The 21197-nt window shown below is 41.3% G+C and overlaps 1 protein-coding gene across 1 annotated transcript in view; it reads left to right on the forward strand.

The window, feature by feature from the left end:
- The window catches only part of LOC122549029 (potassium/sodium hyperpolarization-activated cyclic nucleotide-gated channel 1-like), a 279591-nt gene extending 263293 nt beyond the window's left edge, over nucleotides 1-16298 (forward strand). The window contains exon 8 of the mRNA XM_043688170.2: nucleotides 13032-16298. Coding sequence (XP_043544105.2) covers nucleotides 13032-13897 — 866 coding nt within the window. The 3' untranslated portion in view covers nucleotides 13898-16298. The remainder of the gene's footprint in view (nucleotides 1-13031) is intronic.
- Nucleotides 16299-21197: the final 4899 nt, after the last annotated feature.

Below are 21197 nucleotides of genomic sequence, written 5' to 3' on the forward strand. Positions count from 1 at the left end.
TACCATGCCTGCCTCTACCACCTCTGCTGGCAACGCATTCCAGACACCCACCACCCTCTGTGTAAAGTACTTGCCACGTGTACCCCCCTTAAACTTTTCACCTCTCACCTTGAAAGCATGACTTCTTGTTATTGAATCCTTCACCCTGGGAAAAAGCTTGTCTAAGTCCTTCATGATTTTGTAGACCTCAATCAGGTCCCTCCTCAATCTCCTTTTCTCTAATTAAAACAATCCTAACCTACTCAACCTGTCTTCATAGCTAGCACCTTCCATACCAGACCACATCCTCATAAACCTTCTCTGCACCCTCTCCAAAGCGTCCACATTTTTGGTAATGTGGCGACCAGAACTATACACAGTATTCTAAATGTGGCCAAACCAAATTTTAACATGACCTGCCAGCTCTTATACTCAATACCCCATCCGATGAAGGCAAGCGTACTATATGCCTTCTTGACCACTCTATCCACCTGTGCAGCCCCCTTCAGGGTACAATGGACTGAACTCCCAGATCTCTTTGCTTATCAACTTTTCCCAAGGCTCTTCCCTTCACAGTATGATCCGTTCTAGAATTAAACTTCCCAAAATGCATCACCTCACATTTGCCTGGATTGAACTCCATCTGCCCAACTCTCCAGTCAATCTATATTCTCTTGTATTCTTTGACACACCCCTATGCTTTCTGCTACTCCACCAATCTTCGTGTCATCTGCAAACTTACTGATCAAACTAACAATGCCCTCTTCCATATCATTTATGTATATCATAAACAACAGTGGCCCCAGCACTGATCCCTATCGAACACCACTGGTCACCTTTCTCCAGTTCGAGAAACTCCCTTCAACTACTACTCTCTGTCTCCTGTTGCTCAACCAGTTCTTTATCCATCTAGCTAGAACACACTGCACACCATGTGACTTCACTTTCTCTATTAGTTTACCATGGGGAACCTTATCAAATGCCTTACTAAAGTCCATGTATATGACATCAACAGCCCTTCCTTCATCTATCAACTTGATCACTTCCTCAAAGTTGGTAAGGCACGATCTACCCTGCACAAAACCATGTTGTCTATCACTGATAAGCCTATTCTTTTCTAAATATAAATAGATCTTATCCCTCAGTACCTTCTCCAGCAACTTTCCCACCACTGACGTCAGGCTCACTGTTTTGTAGTTACCCAGAATATCTCTACCAACCTTCTTGCACAGGGGGACAAGATGAGCAACCCTCCAGTCCACCGACACCTCACCTGTGTTTAAGGATGCCACAAGGATTTCTGTCAAGACTCCAGCTATTTCCTCTCTCGCCTCCCTCAGCAATCTGGGATAGATCCCATACGGTCTTGGGGATTTGTCCACCTTAATAACCTGTAGCCAACACAACACATCTTCTCTACTGATGTCAATGCGATCCAGACTAATCAAACTTCTATCTCTAATCTCAACATTCATTATGTCCCTCTCCTCAGTGAAAACTGATGCAAAGTAATAATTCAGAATCTCAGCCATTCTCTCAGGTTCAATACACAGCCTTCCTTCATTATCCTTTAGTGGACCAATCCTTTCTCTAGTTACCCACTTACTTCTTATATAAGAATAAAAGACTTTGGGATTCTCCTTAATTCTGCTCACTATAGCTACTTCATGACCCCTTTTAGTCCGCTTGATTCCTCATTTATGACTGGTCCTACTCTTCCAATATTCCTCCAAGGCCCGTTCTGTTCTTAGCTGCCTGGACCTTATGTACACTTCCCTTTTCCTCTTGACTAGTCGTACAATTTCTCCTGTCATCCACAGTTTACGAGTCTTGCCCTTCCTATCCTTTGCCTTCAACGGGACATGCCTATCTTGCACTATCTTTAACCTATCTTTGAAAGCCTCCCACATATCAAATGTGGACCTCCCTTAAAATAGCTGCTCCCAATCCACATTTCCCAGCTCCTGCCTAATCTTGATATAATTGGCCATGGCCCAGTACAGTACTCTGTCCTTAGGACCACTCTCATCTATGAGTATTCTAAAACTTACAGAATTGTGGTCACTGTTCCCAAAGAAATCCCCCACTGCAACTTCTACCACCTGTCCTGGCTCATTCCCCAACACCAGGTCCAATGTGGCCCCTTCCCTCGTCGGACTATTGACATACTGCCCTAGAAAACTCTCCTGGATGCTTCTTACAAACTCTGCCCCATCCAGACCTCTGTGCATCCCAGTCAATGTTAGGAAAATTAAAATCTCCCATCACCACTGCCTTATTGCCTCTACATCTGTTTACCTATTTGTTCTTCTACCTCACACTCAAAGTTGGGAGGTCTATAATACAGTCCCAACAATGTAACTGCACCCTTCTTATTTCTCCATTCCACCCATAATGCTTCACTACTCAAGCCCTACATAGCACAGCCGTGATATCATCCTTGTCCAGCAATGCAACTCCACCCCCCCCCCTCCCCCCACACTTTTACTTCCCTCCCTGTTCTGTCTGAAGCATCTATATCCTGGACCATTTAGTTGCCAATCATGCCCTTCCTTCAACCAAGTCTCTGTGATTGCAAGATTGCAATAATGTCAGACTCCCAGGTACCAATCCAAGCCCTAAGTTCATCTGCCTTACCCACTGTACTCCTTGCATTAAAGTAGATGCACTTCAGGCCACCAGTTATTTTGCGTTCACCTGCTCTCTGCCTATTCTTCTCCTTATTAATGCTATCTTCATGATTCTTAGAGCCTCCAGTTTCCACATCACCGTCTACTTGTCTTCCCTTCTGGTTCCCAGCCCCCTGCCACATTAGTTTAAAACCTCCCCAACAGCAGTCGCAAAAATTCCCCCAAGGACATTGGTTCCAGTCTGGTTCAGATGTAGACCGTCCATTTTGTAGTAGTCCACCTTCCCAAGATCTGGTCCCAATGTCCAACAAATCTGAACCCCTCCCTCCTACACTATCCCTCAAGCCATGTGTTCATCCTGCCTATTTTTTCATTTCTACGCTGGCTAGCACGTGGCACTGGTAGTAATCCTGAGATCACTACCTTTGAAGTCCTCCTTTTTAACTTTTCTCCTAGTTCCCTGAATTCTGCTTTCAGGACTTCATCTCATTTTTTTACTTATATATATGCACCAAGACAACTGGCTGTTCACCTCCCCCTTTTAGAATGCTCTGCAGCCGATCAGTGGCATCCCTGACCCCAGCACCTGGGAGGCAATATACCATCCGAGAGCCCCGGTTTCAGCCACAGAATCACCTATCTACTCCCCTTAAAGTAGAATCCCCTATGACTGTGGCTCTACAAGTCTTTTTCCCGCTCTTCTCAACAGCAGTGCCCGCCATGGTGCCATGATCTTGGCAACTGCTGGCCTCCCCTGGTGAGCCATCTCCTCCAGCAGTATCCAAAACAGTATACCAGTTTTGGAGGGAGATGACCGCAGGGGACACCTGCGCTGCCTTAGTACTCTTTTTCTGCCTTTTGGTCACCAGTTCCCTAAACGTGCTATCCACGACCTCCTCAGCATTGCGGATGCTCCACAGTGAGTCCATCTGCAGCTCCAGAGCCATCATGCGGTCAAACAAGAGCTGCAGCTGGACACATTTCTTGCAAGCTTAACAGTCAGGAATGTCAGCCACGTTCCTGAGCTCCCACATCAAGCAAGAGGCATATGCCACGGGTCTGAGGTCCCCTGCCATTGTCAGCTTAGCTTAGTTTTGATAGAGGATTAGTTAATTGACAGAAGCAAAGAATGGACTGAAATGTGACATTTTCAAGTTGGCAGACAATGAACAGTGAAGTGTCATATGGGTCAGTTGTTGGGCCTCAGCTATTTGCAATCTGCTTTCATGACTATGGTGAAAAGATAGGGTATTACAGTGCCAGGGACCGGGGTTCAATTCCATCATCAGGGGACTGGATGTGTGAGTTTGCACATTCTCCATGTATCTGAATGAGTTTCCTCTGGGTGTTCTGGTTTCCTCTACTGTAAAGTCAGAAGTCACACAACATTAGGTTATAGTCCAGCAGGTTTATTTGAAATCACTAGCTTTCGAAGCACTGCTCCTTCATCATGTGAAGTGTACAAATAAGTGTGGGTTAAGTGGATTGGCCAAGCTCAACAATTGTCCTCGTGTTCAGGGTTGTTTAGGCTAGGTGGATTAGTCATGGTAAATGGGAGGATCCAGTAGGGGTCTGAGTCTGGGTGGGATGATACTCAGAGGGTTGGTATTAGCTCAATGGGCTGAATGGCCTCCTTCTGCGCTGTAGGGATTCTGTATGGCACGGTGGCTCAGTGGTTAGCACTGCTGCCTCACAGCAACAGGGATCCAGGTTTGATTCCACCCTCGGGTGACTGTCTGTGTGGAGTTTGCACATTCTCTCCATGTCTGCGTGAGTTGCCTTTGGGTCTCCAGTTACCTCCCACAGTCCAAAGATGTGCCAATACATGGATTAGCCATGCTAAATGCAAGGTTAAGGGATAGAGTAGGGGCTCTGTATGGATGGCATGCTCTTCTGAGGGTTGTTGCAAACCATGTGGGCTGAATGGCCTCTTTCTGTGCTGTAGGGATTCTATGATATACAGCTAGGTGGATAGACTGAGCCACGGTTAACCAGAAGGAGTAGTCAACAAATGGAATAAACTTCGAGATGGAGTAGTGGAGAGAAAAACCCTGGAATAACTTAAGAGTCAATTGCAGAAGGTTGAGGGCTGGTAGAGGTGTGGCCATAAGACATAGGAGCAGAAATTAGGCCATTCAATCATAGCTGATAAGTTTCTCAATCCAATTTCCTATAACCATTTTCTTCCTGTAACCCTTGATCCTCTTGACAATCAAGAACCTATCGATATCCATCTTAAATACACTCAATGATCTGGCCTCCACAACTTTCTGTGGCAATGAATTCCATAGATTCCCCACTCTCTGGCTGAAGAAGTTCCTCCTTTTCTCTGTTTTCAAAGGGATTCCCTTCACTTTAAGGCTGTGACATTAAGATCTTTCAATGTGGGATGCAATAAGATGGACTTCGTAGCCCTTTGTCAGAATTAATTTTCCTTTGAGAATGTGTGGTAAGGGCTGATCCTGAAATTGTAATGAATTTGCAGATTTCCATTCTCTAATTTCCATGTATTACCATTCCCAACTCTCAATGATGGGTTGCATACCTCTTTCCAGAGCGAAACCAGATAATTTTATTATTTTATTGCACATGCTGCATAGACTCTGCCAGAACAGATTGAGACAGATTGAGTCTCAATCATGGGGAATGTGAAGTATTCTGATCATCTCATCATGATACTACATGATCAAATTGTAAATTTATGAATATACCTGTCTCATTGGACGAACACCAAGCACCTAAATCACATGGACTTTTACAGTTGTGTAAACCAACCAAACCAATATTAAATCAAGTTGTTGGTAATCTCCTATTGTATGAAGACCATTTTTAATGTGTTTGTAGATATCTTCCTGGAGTGGCTATAATGTCAAAATTGCCAGATATTTTCATGGAAATATTCACAGATTTCAAATATAATGAAAAGTTAAATGATTTACTGATGTTGCTGTTTAATAAATTTGTAAATTTCAAACCTGCATTTGTATTGTTTGAAGAATTTGATATGTTTAGTAACTAAATCTGAATACCATGCAGCAATACTGTCTAATTATCTACATGCCTTTGCAAAGGGCCACATCCAAAAACCTTTAATTTATCTTTCTCTTTCAGATGCTGACTGAACTGCTGTGTTTTTTTTGGAATTTCTGTTTCTGTTTCAGATTAGCAACATTCACACATCTCTTGATATTCTGTATTTGCCTCTTCAACCACCATGGACTAGGATGACTCTGCTAATACATAAAGCTTAAAAATAAAAGAAGAATTATCATTATAATTATGCTGCATCTAATAGAACATAGAACATAGAAAAGTACAGCACAGAACAGGCCCTTTGGCCCACGATGTTGTGCCGAGGATTAATTCTAATGTAAAATAAAATACCGTAACCTACGCACCCCTCAATTCAGTGCTCTTCATGTGCATGTCCAGCAGTCGCTTAAATGTCCCTAATGACTCTGCTTCCACCACCACTACTGGCAACGCATTCCATGCATTCACCACTCTCTGCGTCAAGAACCTTCTTCTGACGTCCCCTCTATATTTTTCTCCTAATATCTTAAAACTATGACCCCTCGTGCCAGTCAATCCTGCCCTGGGGAAAAGTCTCTGGCTATTGACTCTATCCACGCCTCTCATTACCTTGTATACCTCGATCAGATCTCCTCCCTTCCTTCTTCTCTCCAGAGAGAAAAGTCCAAGCTTAGTCAACCTCTCTTCATAAGGCAAGCCCTCCAGTCCAGACAGCATCCTGGTAAACCTTCTTTGCAGGAGAAAGTGAGGTCTGCAGATGCTGGAGATCAGAGCTGGAAATGTGTTACTGAGAAAGCGCAGCAGGTCAGGCAGCATCCAGGGAACAGGAGAATCGACGTTTCGGGCATAAGCCCTTCTTCAGGAATCCTGAAGAAGGGCTTATGCCCGAAACATCGATTCTCCTGTTCCCTGGATGCTGCCTGACCTGCAAACCTTCTTTGCACCCTCTCCAAAGCATCTGTATCTTTCTTATAGTAGGGCAACCAGAACTGGACACAATATTCTAAGTGTGGTCTCACTGGGGACTTGTAGAGCTGCAGCAAAACCTCGCAGCTCTTAAACCTGGTCCCCCTGTTAATGAAAGCCAAAACACCATATGGTTTCTTAACAGCCCTATCCACTTGGGTGGCAACTTTGAGGGATCTATGTACTTGAACACCAAGATCCCTCTGTTCCTCTATACTGCCAAGAATCCTGTCTTTAATCCTATATTCAGCATTCATTTACAACCACTGTCTGCCTTCTGTCAGCCAACCGATTCTGAATCCAAATAGCCAAATCTCCCTGTATCCCATACCTCCTGACTTTATGAATGAGCCTACCATGGGGAACCTTATCAAATGCCTTGCTAAAGTTCACGAACACCACATCCACTGCTCAACCTTCGTCGACCTGTCTCATCACCTCAAAGAACTCAATAAGATTTGTAAGGCATGACCTGCCCCTCACAAAGCCATGCTGACTGCCTTTAATCACGCTTTGCTTTTCCAAATAGTCATAAATCCTATCTCTCAGACTTCTTTCCAAAACCTTGCTGACCACAGACATAAGACTAACCTGTCTGTAATTGCCAGGGATTTCCCAATTACCCTTCTTGAAAAGTGGAACAACATTCGCCTCCTTCCAATCCTCCGGTACAACTCCCAGGGAGAGTGAGGAGGCAAAGAACCTCGCCAGGGGCTTAGCAACCTCCTTCCTCGCTTCCTGGAGCAGCCAAGGATAAGTCTGGTCTGGTCCTGGAGACTTATTAATCTTAATGTTTGCCAAATTTTCCAGCATATCAACTTCATCAATCTTTATCTGTTCAAGACTGTATCCCAGCTCTTCAAAGTTCTCATTCACAACAAGGTCCCTTTCTTAATGAAAACCGAAGCAAAAAACTCATTTAGGGCTTCCCCTATCTGCTCAGGTTCCACACACAAGTTCCCTATGCTATCCCTAATTTAGTAAGGGGAGGTCGTGCCTGACAAACCTGTTGGAGTTCTTTGAAGAGGTGACAAGTAGGTTAGATCGGGGAAACCCAGTGGATGTGGTCTACCTAGACTTCCAAAAGGCCTTTGATAAGGTGCCACACGGGAGGCTGCTGAGCAAGGTGAGGGCCCATGGTGTTCAAGGTGAGCTACTGGTATGGATTGAGGATTGGCTGTCTGACAGAAGGCAGAGAGTTGGGATAAAAGGTTCTTTTTCGGAATGGCAGCCAGTGACAAGCGGTGTCCCGCAGGGTTCAGTGTTGGGGCCGCAGCTGTTCACATTATAAATTAATGATCTGGATGAAGGGACTGGGGGCATTCTAGCGAAGTTTGCCGATGATACAAAGTTAGGTGGACAGGCAGGTAGTACTGAGGAAGTGGGGAGGCTGCAGAAGGATCTAGACAGTTTGGAGGAGTGGTCCAGGAAAAAGCTGATGGAATTCAATGTGAGCAAATGCGAGGTCTTGCTCTTTGGAAAAAAGAATAGAAGCATGGACTACTTTCTAAACGGTGAGAAAATTCGTAAAGCCAAAGTACAGAGGGATCTGGGAGTGCTAGTTGAGGATTCTCTAAAGGTAAACATGCAGATTGAATCCGTGATTAAGAAAGCGAATGCAATGTTGTCAATTATCTCAAGAGGGTTGGAATATAAAAGCACCGTTGTGCTACTGAGACTTTATAAAGCTCTGGTTGGGTCCCATTTGGAGTACTGTGTCCAGTTTTGGTCCCCACACCTCAGGAAGGACATACTGGCACTGGAGCGTGTCCAGCGGAGATTCACACGGATGATCCCTGGAATGGTAGGTCTAACATATGAGGAACGGCTGAGGATCCTGGGATTGTATTCGTTGGAGTTTAGAAGATTATGGTGAGATCTAATAGAAACTTACAAGATAATACATGGCTTGGAGAGGGTGGACGCTAGGAAATTGTTTCCGTTAGGCGGGGAGACTAGGACCCGTGGACACAGCCTTAGAATTAGAGGAGGTAAATTCAGAACAGAAATGCAGAGACATTTCTTCAGCCAGAGAGTGGTGGGCCTGTGGAATTCATTGCCGCAGAGTGCAGTGGAGGCTGGGACGCTAAATGTCTTCAAGGCAGAAATTGATAAATTCTTGATGTCACAAGGAATTAAGGGCTACGGGGAGAATGCGGGTAAGTGGAGTTGAAATGTCCATCAGCCATGATTGAATGGCGGAGTGGACTCGATGGGCCGAATGGCCTTACTTCCACTCCTATGTCTTATGGTCTTATGGCCCTACCTTCTCCCTGATCATTCTTTTATTCTTCATGTCTGAGTAAAATGCCTTTGAATTCTGACTAATCCTTCTTGCCAAGCCTTTTTTGTGTCCCCTCCTGGCTCTTTTCAGTCCATTTCTGAGCTCCTTTCTAAAAAGCCTGTATCCTCTAAGGCTGTATAAGATCCTTGCTTCCTCCACCTTACGTAAGCTGCCTTCTTCCTTTTGACGAGAAGCTCCTCTGTTCTCGTCATCCAAGATTCCTTAATCTTACCCCTTCTTACCTATCTCAGAGGAACAAATTCATGCATCACTCGCAACAACTGCTCCTTAAACAGTCTCCACATGTCTACTGTGCCCTTTCTGTGGAACAATTGCTCCCAGTCTGTACTTCCCAACTCCTGTCTCATAGCGTCATAACTTCCTTTTCCCAATTAAATATCTTCCCTTGGTAACTGCTCCTTTCCCTCTCCAAGGCTATGGTAAACGTGAGGCAGTTGTAATCACTGTCACCAAAGTGTTCTCCACTGCGATATCCTGGCTCATTGCCAAGCACTAAATCCAAAATGGCCTCTCCCCTAATGACAGCTGCATTGTGCAATCCACAATCTTTTTATGCTGCCCACTGATCTCAGTCTGATCAGTACAGTGTTGTTACAACCACAACACCATGTATTGACCCTGTTCTTTCTGAAATTAGGTTTTTGTGTTAAAGGAGTAATGTCATAATGGGGCACATGGAGAGGGTTTTAATTTCTGATCCATTAGTAAAACAATTCCATACAAAGTTGTATTAGGGATATTCATTAATTCTCCAAAAATACCTAAAATTCTTTAGAGTTTAGATTATTAATCATCATCCTATCGTCACTTTATTCAAAGTCTATTTGTTTGGCTGCATTTGTCTATTGATTTCTACCAATTTCATTTTGCCATTAAATAACATAGATCTGAGAAGAATTTTTGCTCGATTACTGTATGTAAGGAATACTGGAAAATCATTTGATCATACTGTGCTTGAAAAGAAAGCCATACCATTTATCTCATGCTTGGAAGTATGGAGCAGGAGTAGGCCATTCATATATTTGAACCTCATTTAATATGATCATGGCTCATCTTCTCTCTCTCAATGCTGTATTCCCACTTTCTCCCCATATCACTTTATGCCTTTAAAATCTAAAAGTTATCATCCATCTCTTTCTTCAATATATTCGGTGACTTGGCCTCCATAGCTTTCATGGTCCAAACTTCCACAACTTCGCTACCCATTGAGTGAAAATATTTTCCTCAACCCATTCCAAAAAGGTCTATCCCATATCCTGAGACTGTGTCTCATGGTTCTAGACTCCCCAGCCAGGCAAAAAAAATCCTCACTGCATCTAGTCTGTACAGCCCTCTTGCAATTTTATATGCTTCAATCAGATACCTTCTCATCCTTCTAAAGTCTAAAGTCTAAAGCTGAATTTCTCCTGATAGTCCTGCCATCCTTGGTATAGGCAATATGAAAGTGGTAGGCAACTGGAAGCTCGGGTTCAGTTTTGCAGGCAGAACATCGGTGTTCTGCAAAGCTACAGTGCTCCAGCGAAGCTCAGTGCAAACTAGAGGACCAGGTCCTCATTTTCCCCTTGGGAACTCTGCAACTTTCAGGACTCAATATTGAGTTCAATAATTTTAGTGCCTGAGCACCTTCTCCTATGTCCTTACCCCAACCCTCACACACTGGGTCTTGTCGTTACATGGGCTGCTTCCATACACAACTTGGTATCATCCACTCATGATCCCCATTATCAGCTACTGATTCTCCCGGGCTGACCTTTATCCATTTTTTTTGTCTATTCAGCTGTTTTCTGTCTCCCTGGGCTCCATCTCCACCTATTGCTTATTCCTCCCCACTCCTCCCACCCCATCTCTAGCATTTATGCAACCCTTTTCCCAGCTACCATCAGTTCTGAAGAAGGTTCAGTTGACTGGATACATTAATTCTGATTTCTCTCTGCAGATGCTGCCAGACCTGCTGAGATTTTCCAGCAATTTCTGATTTTGTTTCTGATTTCCATCATCCACAGTTCTTTAGTACTTTGACCATTGAGGTCATGTTTGGTTGTCTCCTTCCCACTTTTACAACAACCGTTTGTGGATGCTCATCACTCTTTCCACCCATGTGAATGGTACTGCTATGGACCAAGATCTCTGGTTTATCCACCCAGTTCAGAGTTCTCTGAAGCTGCTTAGCAACATCCTTGATTTTGGCACCAGGAAGGCAACCTCCCATCCTGGATTGACACTTGTGACCCAGAAATCCAAATCTGTCCCTAATCATAGAATTCCCTCTCATTTTTGCTTTCCCAATTTTCCTCTCTCCTTCCCTCCCTGAGCTAGCTGTGATGCTGTGATCTTGGTTTTGGCTGTCGAGGAACTACCACCCTCATCGTTATTTCACACTGAACACTAGTTGGAAAGTGTGTTGAGCTCAGGAGATTCTTGGATTATATGCTTCCTTAAGGGCCTGAAAGATACTCATTCCCTTTTTATCTGCACACTTTGATGCTGTAAGGTGACTAGAATCCATGTTCCCCCAGCTGCTGACCTTCTTGCACATGTAGTTGTCCTGATCCTGAGAAGTGGCCTTGAGATCCACATGGAACAGAATATGTACCCTGTGTAACTGTGGTGTCCGCTATTTTATTACTTGTGAGATTAGCTAAATCTCATAGAAGAAATCTAAGAACTAATGAAAAATATTCACCAGTTTGGTGCAATATTTAAATTTTTAAAATTCATTCATAGGATGAGGGCATTGCTGGGATTAGGGATTGTCCATCCCAAGTTGCCCATCAGGCAGTTAAGAGTTAACCATAACATTGTGGGTCTGTAGTCACATGTAGGCCAGACCAGATAAATACAGCAGTTACCTTCCCTAAAGGACATTAGTGAACCGATGTGTTTTCCCCGCAATTGACAATGGACTCATGGTCATCATTCAACATCTAATTCCAGATTTTTTTATTGAATTCAAATTCTACCATCTGCCTCGGCACCATCTCCCAGGTTCATGCCTTTTAAATGTTGTACTCACTCATCAATCCTTCTTATTTTTGTTTATTATTTCACTTTTTTACACTCACATACTCTCTGGTCTCCAGCCTCAAACTCACTTAGGCCTTCCATTTTTGCATGTTGGTCTCTATCATTGTTTTCCCTTGTGCTTAGTCTCTTGCTTGCCCATTGCTCCCTGCTATAGCTTTTCGCTGTTGATTTGTAGCACTGCTTTGCCTCAATTTAACTCAAAGCATGTAAACCTGTCATGAGAACATAAAATTAAGTTGCATGACTGAGGAAATATATCCTGCAAATCTACCAAGGAGAATAAATGGATTAGTTTACAAATGTAGATTCTAAATGCAGTGTGCCTGTCAGAAGCACAATTTCTTAAAATTACCCCCATAGCTGACCTGAAACAGCAAAAGAGAATTGATCAGATATTGTTTTTGATTTTTTTTCCAAAATGTCCATATTTTAACATCAAAACATGCACCACATTAAGCTGTGATTTTCAATCTCCTATATAATTAATCAATCATTTTAATTACAGACATCAAGCTGTGTGTTCAATTGTTTATGACAATACTTTCATCTTATTTACTACTCATTAGTTCATATGTCACAGTTCATTAAAACTATCTAGAATGCTGTTAAAAAATAACAAATGGTTGAGATGGATTGTTTTGGAACTAACTGCATGTACCTTTATCATGCAGTTCCTCCATTATTTTCTATATAGTATACAAATATTGACTTTTTTAAAGGTTGTGGTGTTGAAATATTCCCTTCTTCAATTAAAATTGCCTATTACAGATTTCTACTCAGTCCAAAAGGCATTATTATTGTATGGGATGTTGTGACACAATAACCATAAAAAAGTGACTATTTGTGTAATATACCATTTTTAAGTTGTCAGTAAAAGGTTCCATCTTTACTTTTCCAGAATGAACTACATCCAGGAATACATGCAGATAAAGGAGGGTTCATCTGCAAAGATAGGTGGATAACCCTTATATGTCTTTATGTCGTTGTTAAAGGGTTATCTTCTGTTATTTTATTAAAATTACCATTATGCATGGACAATGATCTATCTACAACATTGCAATGTGCCAGCATTTATTTCTTGTTTTGTTTTGTAGGAAAGAAAAACTCACTCCTTCTACATAAGGTCCAAAGAGATCTGAATACTGGTGTTTTTGATAACCAAGAGACTGAACTTCTCAAAAAGATGGTAAAACAAGACCGAGAGATGGTGCAATTGATGGAAACGCCCCTTAATACATCGTTTGGGATATTTCCTCCATTCTCTGTCAACTCAGTCATCAGAGCTTCTTTCCAGTCTCAACCACCAAATATAGCTCAGTTAGATTTTCAGCAGACATCTTCACCAAATTTGAATACCAGTTCACCATCTTCTCAGTCGTACACTAGAGCGCCCCAGCTGGTTCACTCTGCCGCCAACCAGAGTTCACCCACACCCAGCCCACAGGCAGTGGTGCCATCACCGAGTTCCTTTAATGCTGTAGTTTCTAGTCCTTCCGTTCAGAGTCCATTGGCAGGTCGAACTTTCCAATATGGTTCATCAAATGTGTCACAGATATCCTTGATGCAGCAACAGCAGGTACAGACCCCAACTCAACGGCGTGATTCCAACAAAAGCACACAGGGTTTGCAACCAAGCAGCCTGAGCAGAGAAGCAAGACCCCTCTCAGCATCACAGCCCTCTCTGCCTCATGAAGTGACACCATTAATTGTCAAACCGCATCCATCTTCAGGAGAATCACTAGCAGCCGTACCTGTCTCCAGTACACAGGGTACAGTACCTCAAGGTGGAATCCGAAGCACTGTTCCTCAAAGAGTGGCCCTCTTCCGGCATATGTCCTCAGGAGCTCTACCACCACCTCGAGGGCCACAAGTAGCCTCGCCAGCCCAAAAGAGGGAAACATCTACAGTCTTAAATACAGATACTAATCAAGGAAGACCACGATTTCCCTCTAATTTATGACCCTAAAGGTTTTGTTCAGTGCCGACTTGTTTTCGTGAATTACTGAGATTCTTCACCAATGTTAATTACAAGGTAACCTCATTGTTCATGAGGATAGTCTTATCACCTTCTGACAGATTGGACACTGCTGTCCTCAATTACACGCACAGCTCAACGAATGTAAAATATGACAGAATAAAAAATTATAAATCAAAATTTTCAGAGTTCTAATTAGTACATCACCAGTCTTCCTTCACCATGGATTTTGGACATGTTGAATTGTTTTATAAATACTTGTAAAATAAGAGCAATGTAATAATAACTCATCAACTGGATCAATATTATTGTTGAAACAAAATCTATTTGAGTGCACAACAATGCATATCCAGTTCAGGACTGAGTTTTTAAAAGTATATCAATGCTGCTCCATATAGCATCACCTACACCATTCAGTGTTTCTTGCTTGAGGACTACTCATCAAGATACTGTGTTCTTTATCAACGAAGCATGGAATATCAAATATATTTTGTAATGAACTTTCAATAGATAATTCTGTAAATGATGTTCCAGTATTATTCTGGGTGATATTTCTGCATGTTCATAGATGGACTAAGGACCAATTTTAAAAAAAAAAATCTGACATCTCTTCTAAAATGGACAAGACATTCCTTGTTTCAGCTTTAATGTTAAATGTATGCTTCATTTTAATGGATTCTGCTAAAGAACATTTACAACATGCAAATGGACAAATGAATGAATGCATCCATATCTTCAATGTTAGAATAAATACAAATTTGCTTGTTGTGGTAACTAGGAAGTTTTCATTCATGCTCTTGTTTTCTTTCATTGTATCACCATTCCCCATGAAGCATTGATAAAATGAATTATTTGTAGATCAGGAAGATAATTTAAAAACAATACTATCATAGGCATGGCATCAGTTGATGTCTGTGAATACTGTGCTGTGCAATTTTATTATTGCAATGTCTTATTTTATTAAAGTAGTAGTTTTGTTGATTAGAGAACACCTACAAATCAGGTTAAACAGATCTTTTTCCTTTATTTTGTTTCTTTATTTTTACTGTATTTATTATCAGCATCTCGTTTGCTTAAAATTTGTAGTTCATATGTGTTGATTTTAGAAAACACCATTTTTTCTTGTAAGATGTCACAATCCATCTTTAAAGATAAATTTAAAGCCATACTCTCTCATAATTTAATTGGTATTTTTAAACTCCTTAATACATGAACATTGTTTGTAAATTATTTCTACTTTTTGTTTCTATAAACATAACTTTGAAACTTTTTTTTAAAACATGAGATCTATGGTCTTAACACTGGTTGAAAGTTTATGGAAAGCCCTATTTTCTGTCAGTCTGATTTAACTTTGTGTCAAAATTTCAATAGTTCTGAATGTCTGATCAGGTGAAACATCATGGGCATGTTCATCGCTTTCAACACAGTTACAATATTATTCCAATAGTTTTTCATCATTTAATTTGTGTATAATTATGTTGAAATCATGGAGCAACAGGCTGAAATCATGTTGATTAATTCAATCACTTTGATGCAAGAGAGAATATGGCTTTAACATCTTCTGTTATCTTTAACATCAAAGTATATTTATCATATGCAGCACAAATGGCTACATATTTTTGAATTCCAAAGTAATGATTATTACTAAAGAAATTAGATGGAACAAATAAAGGAAAAGGATTATTTCAGTAGAAAATTGTGTTTGTGAGGTTCCTTTTTGTGTCTGGGTCCTTTTAACACTTTCTGCTTTCCTTTCTATTTATTTCATAAGGATTATCATTGCAAAGGATATTCTTACGCTATTGTGTGCCTGAAGTGTGGTTATTTCATCTATGTAGATATGCAAAGGAAAGTTAATTTTTTTTTTTAACTTTGCATCTTCATATATTCAGAGAAAATTATCAGAAATCCAGAAAGCCATACGAACTGATGTAATAGTCACAAATCCGGTTTATGCTCATTACAGATGGCACAAATTAATGTATAAATCAATATTTATGTAGAAATTGAGTAAGATTGACTAGGATTATGATAATGTAAAATATAAAAGACATATGTATATATAGATATTCTGAATTCTTGGTGGTGACACCATGACCTCTAATAATTCATCTTTGTATATATCTATATTAAGATATGATAATGCTGCACAATTTCAGTGTAGTTCTCATGTTCATTAACACCATGTGGCAAAACAGCGAATGTTTGGATAATGGTGCTATTGAAAGAAACATTGAATGTAACATTCTTGTAGAAAGACAAAGTAGTGGATACGCTAATTTTTATTTGCTGTCTTTGCTTGTAATGAACCTTTACTGAACATAAAAGGAACAAAATATTAAAAGTCAAACATTATCAAAATGAATTGTTCAGACTGTAAAACTAAAGTGTTTTTGAGAGAAAAAATATCCAAATGACAATATCTTGTATAGAAATCTATTGTGACACCTAATAATCCATGATCAGACATGTTCCTTCCATTTACCTTGTATTCATGTAGCTTTATTAGATCGTGGAATTCTATTTGTTTAATGTAAGTATTTTTATTCATAATTTCTTGATAGAACAGAACAGAAATTTAACATAGCTAGAAGGAGACAGGAAGTGGAAACTATTTGCCTTCCACTGTCAGAACCATGATTTTAAAAAATTGAAAAAAGGGTCACATTTTTTATTGTACGAGAAGAGGGTGCTGATAGTTAGACCATTTGCTTGAAAATGCAGCAAGAAGAGTTCAGTCTTAATTTTCAGACCAGGCAGGCTTTTTTTCACTGCAATCATGGGGCATAGATAAGACCATAAGACATAGGAGCGTAAGTAAGGCCATTCGGCCCATCGAATCCACTCCACCATTCAATCATGGCTGATGGGCATTTCAACTCCACTTACCCGCATTCTCCCCGTAGCCCTTAATTCCTTGTGACATCAAGATGTCACTGGTAAGACCAGCATTTATTGCCTGGTTGCTGTAGAGAAGGTGGGTAAGCTGCGTTCTTGAATTGCTACTGTCCTTGTGCTGAAACTAGATTCACAATGATGTTAGGGAGGGCATTACAGAATTTTGACTCAGCAACAGTGAAGGAGCAGCAATATATTTCCAAATCAGGGTGGCGAATGGCATTGAGGGAACTCACAGATAATAGTGTTCATGAGTCTATGAACCCTTTTATTTGAATCTTTAATGAAAAGGTCATGGCATCATCAATCTCTGCTACATCCTCATGGGTGTATTCCAACCAATCAGAATCTACTTGTCTTGTCTGAAAATTAAGATTGACAGCCAACGGCATTTCCATGCCCTGATGACCCAAACAATCAGCACCTTCTTAATAAACTATGCTCCTTTGTTCAAGCCTGTTTCTTGTATCCTTGATCTGGTGAGTACAAGACACAGAGCTTCAACTTCTTGCCTCCTTTTTGTGATTTTTTTTTGTTTTCATTTTTGGAATGTGAGCATTTCTGGTACATTTGTATGTATTACCCATCAAAGGTTGTGATGAACTCTTGCAGTCAATCAGCTGTAGGTACAACTCATGATGTAAGGGAGAGCAGTCCAGGATTTTGACCGAATAGCAATTGCGTGGCACGGTGGCTCAGTGGTTAGCACTGCTGCCTCACAGTGCCAGGGACTCGAGCTTGACTCCCAACATGGGTGACTGTGTGGAGTTTGCACATTCTCCCTCTGTCTGCATAGTTTGCTCCGGTTTCCTCCCACAACCCAAAGATATGCAGGTCAGGTGAAATGTCCATGCTAAATTGCCCATAGTGTTAGGTGCATTAGTCAGGGGTAAATATAGTGTAGGGGAACAGTCTTCGGAGGTCGGTGTGGACTTGTTGGGCCAAAGTTCCTGTTTCCATACTAATCTATTGAAAGAAATGGAATGGTAGTTCCAGGTTAGATTAGAGTGGTGCTGGAAAAGCACAGCAGGTCAGGAAGCATCCTAGGAGCAGACCCTCACTTTTGCCTAGTTCCAAGTTAGGATGATGCATAACTTGAAGAGAATTTTGCTGGAAGGTGAGGTTCTGAGGAAGCACCGTTGGTGTGAAGAAGACAGTGGCCAAGTGACTATATCTGGGAATTTGGTCCATAGTGAGAATTCAATGGATAAATCTTTTGCAAGTTAAATTTTAGATTAAAAGCTCGTTTGTGACCTAAAACTAGCAGTAAGTTGATTCCTGATGAAGGGCTTTTGCCCGAAACGTCGATTTTGCCTGTCCTCGGATGCTGCCTGAATTGCTGTGCTCTTCCAGCACCACTGATCCAGAATCTGGTTTCCAGCATCTGCAGTCATTGCTTTTACCTAGTAAGTTGAAGTAGCCTAGTTGAAACGGCAGTTACTAATTATTGCAGTTATCCATCAATCATATGAAATACTTCGCCTAAATAAGGCCCTGATTAAGGGTCAGAACAGACTTTGAAGAAAGCTAAATTAGAGAGTGACTTCTCACAGACCTGTATAAGAAACTGAATTTTGAATCTCATGATTGATAAGGAACATATTCAGTATAAACCAGACTTTGGCTGTGAGTGAAGCAGATGTTGGATGTGTGTATCTGGGAATTTGATTCAAGTTGGATTTGATGTGTAGAAGAAAGTGTTGGTTTAAGTGAAGTTTCTGTGACCAGTGGAGTGCCACAAGGATCGGTGCTGGGCCCTCTACTATTTGTCATTTACATAAATGATTTGGACGCGAGCATAAGAAGTACAGTTAGTAAGTTTGCAGATGACACCAAAATTGGAGATGTAGTGGGCAGGGAAGAGGGTTACCTCCGATTACAACAGGATCTGGACCAGATGGGCCAATGGGCTGAGAAGTGGCAGATGGAGTTTAATTCAGATAAATGCGAGGTGCTACATTTTGGAAAGCAAATCTTAGCAGGACTTATACACTTAATGGTAAGGTCCTAAGGAGGGCTGCTGAACAAAGAGACCTTGGAGTACAGATTCATAGCTCCTTGAAAGTGGAGTCACAGGTGCATAGGATAGTGAAGAAGGCATTTGGTATGCTTTCCTTTATTGGTCAGAGTATTGAGTACAGGAGTTGGGAGGTCATGTTGCCGCTGTACAGGACATTGGTTAGGCCACTGTTGGAATATTGCTTGCAATTCCTTCCTATTGGAAAGATGTTGTGAAGCTTGAAAGGATTCAGAAAAGATTTACAAGGATGTTGCCAGGGTTGGAGGATTTGAGCTATAGGGAGAGGCTGAACAGGCTGGGGCTGTTTTCCCTGGAATGTTGGAGGCTGAGGGGTGACCTTATAGAGGTCTACACAATTATGAGGGGCATGGATAGGATAAATAGGCAAAGTATTTTCCTGGGGTTGAGGAGTCCAGAACTAGAGGGCATAGGTTTAGGGTGAGAGGGGAAAGATATAAAAGAGACCTAAGGGGCAACTTTTTCACACAGAGGGTGGTACGAGTGTGGAATGAGATGCCAGAGGAAGTGGTGGAGGCTGGTACAATTGCAACATTTAAGAGGCATTTGGATGGGTACATGAAAAGGAAGAGTTTGGAGGGATATGGGCCAAGTGCTGGCAGATGGGATTAGATTGGGTTGGGATATCTGGTCGGCATGGACAGGTTGGACTGAAGAGTCTGTTTCCATGCTGGACATCTCTATGACTCTATGACTATGACTCCTGTAATAAATAGAATGCTTACTGAAGAGGTGAGTGAAGGGTACAGAGAAAGTGTTTTATTCCACAAATTTGCTTCCACTACTACCATTTGATTTCAATTTTTTTGCAGCAGAAGGCATAATTAAATCAGTAACGGGTATGAATAGGAACTAATGTTTGTCAACCCTGTTGGAACTGTACTGCTTCAAGTTTTCAGCCAGGGTCTAAGATATTTTGGAAACATAAAAATTAGGAGCATGACTAGGCTATTCAGCCATTTGAGCTTGCTCCATCTTCCAATATGATTGTGGCTGATCCTCTTATTCTCAATGTTCGATTCCTGCTTTCTCCCCATACCATTTGAACATCTAAAAATGGTTCTATCACGTCCTTGAATATATTCAGTGACCTGGTCTCCACTGCCTTTTGTGACAGCGAATTTCATAGGATCCTTTCAGAGAACACATCTTCAGTCCTAAATGGCTTACGGCATAGCCTGAGGCAGTGGCATCTGGTTTTAGACTCCCAAACCAGGGAAAACATCCTCTCTGCATCCAGTCTGTCCAACACTGTTAAAATTTTTAATATTTCAATAGATCCGCTGTCATTTTTCTAACCTCTCATGAATATATTCCCAGTCAAACTAATCTCTCCTTATAGGACAGACCTCAGCCTAGTCTCAACCTAGTCAATCTCAGCCTAGTCAACCTTTGCTACACTCCCTCTACGGCAAATCTTTTCTGCAATACAGAGACAAACACTGCTTCAATATTCCAGATGTGGTCTCATCTGTGTCCTGTTTAGCTGCTGGAAGATATCCCAAAGATATCAAGGATCCATTGATCCCGTTGTACATCCGCACTTCCCAATAGATTATCATTTAAATAATGCCTTGCCTTTCTATTTTTCACTCTGAAGTATGTAACTTGACATTTGGCCATGTTGTACTGCATCTGCTATATGTTTACCCAATCATTCCAATCACCTTGAAACCTCCCTGCATTCTCTCCAGAACTCAGAGTCTGGCATTGTTTTGTGTTGTCAGAAAACTTGGAAATGTTGCTTTTGGTTCCCATATTCATGTCATTTATATGTATCATAAATTATTGGGGTCCAAGAACATCTCTTTGTGGTACCCCAGTAGTCATTATCTGCCACTTGGAAAACAATCCATTTATTCACAATCTCTGTTTCCTATCAATTGACCAATTCTTAATGCATGCTGTGATTGCCCCTTAGTGTCCAGAGATGTGTAGGTTAGGTGAATTAGCCATGGTATATGTAGGGTTATGGGTCTGGAAGGTCTTTGGAGAGTTGGTTTGGACCTGATGGGCCAAATGGCCTCTTTCCATGCTGTAGAGTTCCTATGTTTGTATTACACCCAAACCCATGTGTTTTAATTGTGTCCATCCTCTTATGAAGGACTTCATTAAAAACCTTCTGAAAATCCAAATATATCATATCTACTGGCTCTCAATTATCTATTCTATTAGTGGCATCCTAAAAAAAAAAGTAGATTTTTAAAGCATGATTTGCCTTTCAAAAATCAATGCAGCTTCAAATAATCTCATTAATACTTTTCAAGTGGTCTATTACCATATCTTTTATGACAGACTCTAACATTTTCCCAACAACTGATATTAGGCTAACTGGTCTGTAATTTCAGA

This window comes from Chiloscyllium plagiosum, unplaced genomic scaffold (genome assembly GCF_037043375.1).
Source record: "Chiloscyllium plagiosum isolate Xiang-an unplaced genomic scaffold, Cpla_swu_hap1 HiC_scaffold_1, whole genome shotgun sequence".
Taxonomy (NCBI): domain Eukaryota; kingdom Metazoa; phylum Chordata; class Chondrichthyes; order Orectolobiformes; family Hemiscylliidae; genus Chiloscyllium; species Chiloscyllium plagiosum.